This window comes from Monopterus albus, unplaced genomic scaffold, assembly GCF_001952655.1.
Source record: "Monopterus albus unplaced genomic scaffold, M_albus_1.0 scaffold63.1, whole genome shotgun sequence".
NCBI lineage: Eukaryota > Metazoa > Chordata > Actinopteri > Synbranchiformes > Synbranchidae > Monopterus > Monopterus albus.
In genome coordinates this window covers 424,449-432,696 of record NW_018127943.1, presented here as the reverse complement: position 1 = coordinate 432,696, position 8,248 = coordinate 424,449, and the positions used below count along the sequence as shown (strand labels likewise).

General features: G+C 39.8%; 1 protein-coding gene across 1 annotated transcript in view; it reads left to right on the top strand.

Moving 5' to 3' along the window:
* dusp10 (dual specificity phosphatase 10) overlaps positions 1 to 5,139 on the top strand; it is a 14,421-nt gene extending 9,282 nt beyond the window's left edge. Inside the window, 2 exon segments of the mRNA XM_020604037.1 lie at positions 1 to 84; positions 1,130 to 5,139. The exon segment at positions 1 to 84 is cut by the window's left edge and continues 78 nt beyond it. Of these exon segments, the coding sequence (XP_020459693.1) occupies positions 1 to 84; positions 1,130 to 1,395 (350 nt within the window). The 3' untranslated portion in view covers positions 1,396 to 5,139.
* Positions 5,140 to 8,248: the final 3,109 nt, after the last annotated feature.

Here is an 8,248-nt window from a genome sequence, read left to right as displayed (position 1 = left end):
TCTTCATCTACAAGCGCCTGCCCGCCACTGACAGCAACAAGCAGAACCTACGCCAGTACTTTGAGGAGGCATTCGAATTCATCGGTATGGAAACTTTCACTTAGCTTTGCATTAGATGTTCACACTGCATATGTGCAGGTTAATTAAACCAAGGACTATTTACCTTCTCAGACTGTAATGTGAACATTTTCTCAAGGTCAGAAAAAAATCTGTTTCATAAGAAAACAAGCAAAAATGGCAGAATCCTTGGAAATTCTGGATTTTTGAGACATACAGTAATTACTGTAAAGATTCACCACCCTAGCCTCACCCTGGTTTCCTCGACAAAAAGCCAATGGGATTTCTCTATAGGCTTTTGGATTATTGCACAAAGGCTTATGACACTTACACTTTGTTCAGCCAGGAAATATTCACCACTGAACACCATTTTATGATTTTTGTAACCCAAACATGATTGTCATAAGTAAAAAGTTATTTTTAGGCTATAAACAAACTACACGACAGTCCCATGACTTCAGCATCACCACCACAGCTTCTGGCTCACTTATGTCTTCTACCGAATCTTTTCCTCTTAGCATGACATGATCTATCTAGTGACCATGGCTGTGTCAGGTAAAATAGTTTGCAAGTGCTCCGGTTTAAAAATAACAAGACTGTAAAGGCGGACTAGTGAGTCATGATTCAGCATGATGACGGTTAATATCTCAGACGTCTGTGGTCTCATTTAGCCACTTGTTAGCAACAGCCCTTTTTTAAGACAGGTAAAAGCATTAAAAATCACCAGTGGGGTATTTATCAATGTATTTTATTTCATAGAATAAAACATTAAAATGTATTGACCTTGTGTTAACCACAGACCTTTTTTTCAGGCATACAAACCAAAACCCCATTCAACCAGCCCACTGACTTTCAGGCGAGGGAAACGGAAGTAAAAAATGCTAACTCGGTTCCAGGTTTTAGGACTCACCAGCTTCAGCACCCTATTGGTGGGCGAGTTCAATAACCAGCACCCGAGAGATGCCTGGTCAAAAAGTTTGTTTTAAAAGCTTATCATGTGTGGTGACCTGTTCTCACAAGGAACAAACGATGTATTTTATTGTTTTAATGGTGTCCATGTTCTTTCCTGCAGAGGAAGCACATCAAGCAGGTATGGGCCTTCTGATCCACTGCCAGGCAGGCGTGTCTCGTTCAGCCACCATAGTGATCGCCTACCTGATGAAGCACACCTGGATGACCATGACAGATGCCTACAAGTTTGTTAAAACCAGGAGGCCCATCATCTCCCCAAACCTCAACTTCATGGGCCAGCTGTTGGAGTTCGAGGAGGACCTCAACAATGGAATAACACCACGAATCCTCACACCAAAGCTAATTGGTGTGGAAACTGTTGTCTAAACGAATCCCTCGACTCCACGCTCACACTTGTACTCCCTCTCTCTGTTTTTCCAGAGAGACCGGCTGCTCTATGAGCTGGTTTGGAGTGTGAGAGAGACAGCCACTGTATTCTTATTCAGTCTCCTCATGCTCATCTTGGACTCTTTGGAGTGCCAAAGCAGGGGTCAGCAGTGATGAGAAATGCCAAAAATCCCTACTGTTTGGACCTGGCCGAAGTCCCGGAAGACAAGATAACTTGAGATAGAGAGAAATGACTTGTGAGAGGAGGAGGTTAGTGAGAAGCTTTCCATTTGCGACCGCAAAGGAGTAAATATGAGGGAAAATTGGTTTTGAAAAGATATACTATGTGGTTAGAGGCAGTTACTCTTAAAGTTCACACTGTGGCACACAGTTAATGTTTGTAGACTCAGGCGGGGTTGGCCACGGCAGTGCCTGTCAACAAAAACAAACAAAAAAAGAAGACGTTTGGTGTGTTAATGTTATCGTTCTATTTTTATACAGGGGTTTATGTGGGTGACCATGACAAGCCCACAGTGGCTTACTGTGCAATAATTTCAGAGTGGAATGCAACTGAGACTTTGATCTTATGTGTATATATCGGTAATGATTACAAAACATTTCCAGCTCTTTGCTGAAATGCCATTTTAATGTTATGTAATTACTGTTATTCAGTTCTATACATTTATGTTTATGGTGCATACATATAGTTATGCTGTAATATTTGGCGCAGATGTGTGTAAGAAAGAAAAAATTGGGTTTTTTTGTTTTGAGTGCAGCTTTACGTTAGTCAAACCATAATGTCATACTTTGTTTGCTTCAGTCATCTTCATTTTGCCATTCCTACATCCACATGTGCATATATTTTAGTTTTTTTTAAATGCATGCCTTCTAGCAGTGGGACGAGCACTTTGAAATAATCAGTAAATATTGTAAAATAGGGCTACTGGTGATATTTAATGTACCAACGGGAGGAATTTCACTGCCTGCTTCTGTCTTCACTGTTCCTTTTGCTCCAGTTAATCCATGAGCTGGCTTTATTGTTCCTTATTATGCCACTGTCCTGGGTAGCTACAAATTAAGTGTATGTCAATGCCCTACATTTTCAGCTATGATTTATTCAGTTTTAAAGTAGCAGAGTTGAGGTACAGACTTCAAATATACAGTTCTTTCTCTGGGTCACGGTCCAGTTTCACAGTGGTGGTACAGTAGAGCAGTGTGGCCCTTGTCTAACCTTCTGCATCTCCCTATCGCTGACACTAAGCTGCAGTTAAGTGAGCTCTTCTGTCTTGCGTAGGCAAGTGCTGCTGTCACGTGCTGTTCTAGTGCCTCTATTAATGCCTTAAGTCATGTGTCACCACCGAGCCTGCGCATGGTACACAAATCGCGTGTAGATGAATGCAGAACACATGAAGGTCAAATCTTAACTCCTAGACAAAAGCAACCTGTTCCTCTCGATCTGTGAGCATACAAATTGAACTTTTCACAGAATACTTCTGCTGCTCCTGAGTAATATGCAGAACAATGCAGAACTGTATTCAAAGTTGCTAAAAGCTTGAAGTAAGAATGTTCATTATATATCTCTGATCTCATGGTGGCATTTGAAGGAGAAACTGAACACCATCATGAATCAGCCCAGCACTAAAGACTAGTAAAGACTTTATGCACGCACACAAAGTTTAGCCTTTACCTGTTGCATCTGAATATACTCACCTTTGCCTCATATTACAACAAATATATATAGATTGATATGAAGAGGAAAGGCTAAAAAAACAACTGATCCAAAACCACAGATTTCTGTGTTGAACAGAATCTAAATTTTGCATTTAAGCCTAGATTTTTACACATTTGACTGTCTCAGCTGTTGACATTTTACTAGAAATTATAATACCAATACTTATTTTAAATATCCAGGTGGGACGCATGTGTTTTAAGAAGCAGTACACTCGCCTTTTCAACCACTGTATACAACTGAGCACACAGTAATGAAGTCACTGTCTTGTTGAGATGACTGTGTGCATGGCCATAAAAACTGAGCATTTAAAAAATATTGGCCAGAATTTTAGAGATCGGTCTTATTGTATGAATGCCTAAGAAAAACACCCTTGGTTTAGCTTGAAGAACATGCATTTTTAGCTAAATGGTCTTGTTTTGATAAAACCCAAGGGCTGTCACTGTTTCCAATAGAAGCATGTAATCATTCACTTTGAGACAGAAAAAAATAAACCAAAAAAGAAAAGTATTTACAAGATTTTCATCCAGTATTTTATCATTATCACCAAGCTGACTTGAAGCAGCTTCCTCACAAATTATTGTTCCTGTTCTTTTTTACATTCATAATGATTTGAAGCACAGTGCTACACAATATCATTGTCACATTAGCAAAATCAACATTTGTTTTGCAGTACACCCTCTGAATATATGAGGGTGTATTTGAATATATGCTCTGTGAACCACTGTCTCATACTGAACCCAAAAGTTTGTAAAAGGTGTCTATCCGTAACACACAGTGCACTAAGGCTTTACAGCACCAATATTCACAACAATAAGCTTCAAAAATCCCTCATGTGAAAATTCATGCTATGCAAAATTAAACTGCAACAGGTTGTTCCTTTACCCAAACATTATAAAAATCATTTGGTGAGGTCTCTGCAAATATTCTAAGCATGACTAATGAGTTTTCAGCCTCAGACTGAAGTGAGATTTAAGTGTGACTTGTCAACAAAGACGTTTAAAAAAAAAAAAAAACGTTTGTGTGGCGTCCTCACTCGTATTTTTGTTGCCATCGTCATTGGTGTCCACTGGTGCTCCACAATATATTTGAATATGATAAAAAGGTATATGATATCCATTTGCCACATGGTTGTAGCTTGTGCATTTATATTCAGTAATTACTATTTGCAAAAAAAAGAAAGGAAAAAAAGAGTGCTTATCATCTGAGCCAATGTTATGTACACTACCAGTTTACATAAGTTTGGTTGCATTTTGCACTTCAAATCAATGGGAAAGTGTGTCCCAACTTTTGACTGGTAATGTAAGTACCTTTTTGTCTGTTGGTTCCAACCGCAGTGGTACATGGCTTTTGTATGTAACGATCTATCTGACTGAACAATACAACCGTCGTACTGTACATTACTTCTTCTCTGTGGTTGGAAAAACAAAGCATGCTGTGTGCTCCTGGTCTGTGAGGGACACTCACAGTCATTATGGTGCTGTCCGTCTTTCCCACACTGCGCTTTCCGCAGAGGTCACAGCCTGATCGACAGCTCCGAGAGGCATCCGAGTCTGTTCCCTTTTACTTGGAAACATGGTTCTGTATTAGAACAATATAAAGCGGTCATATTTGATGTGCACTCTTTATGACTAGACTTGTTTAAGAGTCTCTGCTTTGGGCTCAGAGGCTCCGGTGGAAACGGGCGTCGCTCTACAAGTCTGTCTTTGTGTCTGTAGTCAATGGTAAAGTATATACAGTATACAAATATATATCTATTTTCTTTGTATGCATATATTCATTACTATTTTTGCACTGACCTATGGACAGATGGATTTATTTTTTTCCACAAAGGGTGCTATTATAATGGAGGCCTTCTCCCACACCTTTTTGCATGACTTGCTCAAAACTCCTCAACTGTTCTGTCGTCTCTCCTACTCTTCTCCTACTACTCCTTGAACTGTTGCAGTTGAAGCACTGTAATTTTGTAATCCCTACTTGTGAGCTTTGAAATAAACAGGGAGGCTTCAAGTTTGGTTTCGGGTCCTGTAAGTTTATTTTCTCACGACTTCTTCCTGCCACTCACCGAATAAAGGAGAAATACATTTCTAATTTGTTTCTGTGTCCTGACTCAGAAAGTGTTTTTAGCTGCTATAACCAATATCTGTATGGTAACAGTGGCTCAAACAACTATGTAATGTAATGTAATAAAGGTGTTGCTTGTAGTGATGAACCCACAGAGAAGCTCCTCTACCTACCCAGCATCAAACAGCAGAGAGATTGTATTTGGCAACTAACTGGTGAACACAATAGAACATTTTGCAGCTAAAGAGCAAAATATGTTCCTCAGGAGTTGATCAAAAACAGTGATAAAAGAAGAGTGAAAATTGGGCTAACATTCATCAAGTGGCCAAAAACACAACTCCAGGTTAATATAACGTTCCTCTGAAAATGCTGGATGTGTAAATTTGCAACAGTTTCTCAAGTTTGCCATATCAATTATATAAGATGATATATTAATATTGTCTTATAGTTTGCTTCTGCTGTCCCCAAGAGCACCCCACCTCCCAAATCAAAAACAAACAAACAAAAAATGCCAAATGCTTTAAGAAAATGCATGCATAAATTCTAAGAGGGAGACTGTGGTTGTAACTAATGACTTTTTTTTTATATCAATTAATCTAATCATTATTTTTTTTTTGTTAATGGTTACGTGAGTCTATAAATCAGAAATGAATGGGGGAAGGAACATGCCTCCACGCTCAAGGTGACATCTTCAAATCGCTTATTTTGTTTGACTAACAGTCCATTACACAAAAGACAATCAACTGTGGTACCTTCAACAACATTTGTGATAATAAAGAAGAAACAGCAGATTGAGGATAAAAGCCTGAAAGAAACGTTCATATGACCAAGGCCCTGTGACAACAAATAACAACACAAGTCTAACAGCCTGTATTATACGAGACAGCTTCTGTCAAGCTCTTGACATCTGAGCACTCACTAGAGTACATGGCCGGAGTTGTGAATTATCTGCTCTCCCCTCCACTGAACCATGTGTCACATAGCTGCAGGAGTTATGGGCCTATATTAACTTTGCAAGCGTCTGCTGGTTCATGGGTAGCAGGGAATGGGTGTGTTGGGAATCTGGCCTGAGGGTCAAGATCTCTCCGTAGGAACAGGCACAAAAATAGTTTTTAGCGTTGTTTCTAATTACAAGTGATGAGTGCCCTGTCTCATTAATCCTTCCCTATCAGCACTGGGCAGGCGGGCAGCACCAGAATAGCCCTGATCTTTGTGCTGCTGCACGCCGCTCTCCAGCAAGCTCTGCATGGACGTATTAGGTAAAGCAGGCTAGAGAGGAGGACCTACCTTTTCGACACACACAGAAACAGGTGCGCGCGCACACACACAGAGATATAATCAAGTATATACATGCTCTTCTGAGGAGACGGTGAAGTAAAGCAGAGAACGTCTAAGCCTGAGCGCTGCTGCACTGGTTACCATCAAAGCTGTTCCCTTTGTCACAGGAAGATACTCACATGACATCCCACCAAGGTTTCACTAAATGTCACTACAACAGCACTCTGCGCCTACAGCTCATGCATACAATAATACAAACTCAGAACACGAGAGGAAAACAAGCACACAAACAAGAGTATGAAAGAATGCAAAGGACAATCAACAAAAAAAACGTGATTGTACCAACTGATAGAGTGACATCACAGTTTTTCAGTGTATTGTTTTAAAAATGTTACAGTATGTATGTTTTCTTTGTATCTGTTGAGCAGATCATCATGTGATGCAGTAATGTTTACTTCCAATGTACCGTCTTTGTCAGTGCCGAAACATTTGGAAACCACCAGAGCGGATTAAGGAGAGTGACGACATTTACACCAACTATGTAAGGACAGTTTTGTTTTTTGTTTTTTCAGTAATGGCAGATCATGGGAGCATTGAATAGTTCCAAACATTAGTAACAGTGCCATAGAGTTACACTGACTTGGCTGCTATCTTCTAAAGTAAGAAGTTGAAATCAATAAGAATAAATAGACAACCTTTTGACTATATCTCTCTCAAATAGCGCATTGCTTTAATAGATTATGTACACGGGTAACTAGCTAAATTAGCCAAAAATTCTACAACAAAACAGTTTACAAGACTGTTCAAGTCATTAAATGTCATAATCCGCTGATAAATCCAACTGTTCCCTATAGAAAACAATGGATTTGAATCAGCTGTTTGGAACTATTTGCAGCTACATGAGTCATGTGACCCTCTACTGTTTTTGACCCCCTCAATGTTGCAACTTTTCTATCTTAAGGGTTCTGGGAACCACTGTGCTGCATACTGCAGAGTACTGTGTAATCAGTATGCTTTTTAAAAATTATCTGTCCTAATGAAGGCCCTGTAAGGTTGAAACAGAATGAAAAGCAGCAGTAATTCTACAGTACAATGCAACAGATTAAAATGGTACAGATGCCACAGTATTTATTTTCCTGATGCTTAACTGCCATGCATGAGATTTTTTTTTTTTTTACCAAAATCCTACTTGGTTTGGAGAGTGGAGTTACAAAACTCTGGGAATTCAAAGATAAAAGTTTCACTGCTACATTATAACTTCCACCTACTGTACTGTCACATCCACAGCGAAGGTCAGTATATTTAGTGTTAAAGTTCAATTAAACTGAACTTGAAGTGCACCATTTCCCTGAATTGTAAATAACGGCCTGCGTGATACTGCCCAGGTCTATAAAGGAATGCTGCTCTGAGTTTGGGGTTGAAGAACTTAGATCAACCTGAACAGAGCCCTGACCACAACCCCATCAAACACTTCTGGGATGAAGCAGTACACTTACTGGGAGCCAGGCCTTATCAGCCAACATCAATACATGACCTCACAAATGAGCTTTTGTGGCTGAAAGGGAGCATATCCCAGGCTCCAACATCTTGTGGAAAGAAGCATGGAGGTTGTGATAGCGGTGCATTATCACCTGTAGCTTTGGAATAAGATATTCACCAATCATATATGGGTGTCGGGTTTGGCTGTTCACATACTTTGAACCAACCAGTGTCTAGCTCTGTGATGAAGATTAGTCAGGATGAGCTGTAGCTGCTGCCCTACTCACTATAATGTATTCCTGC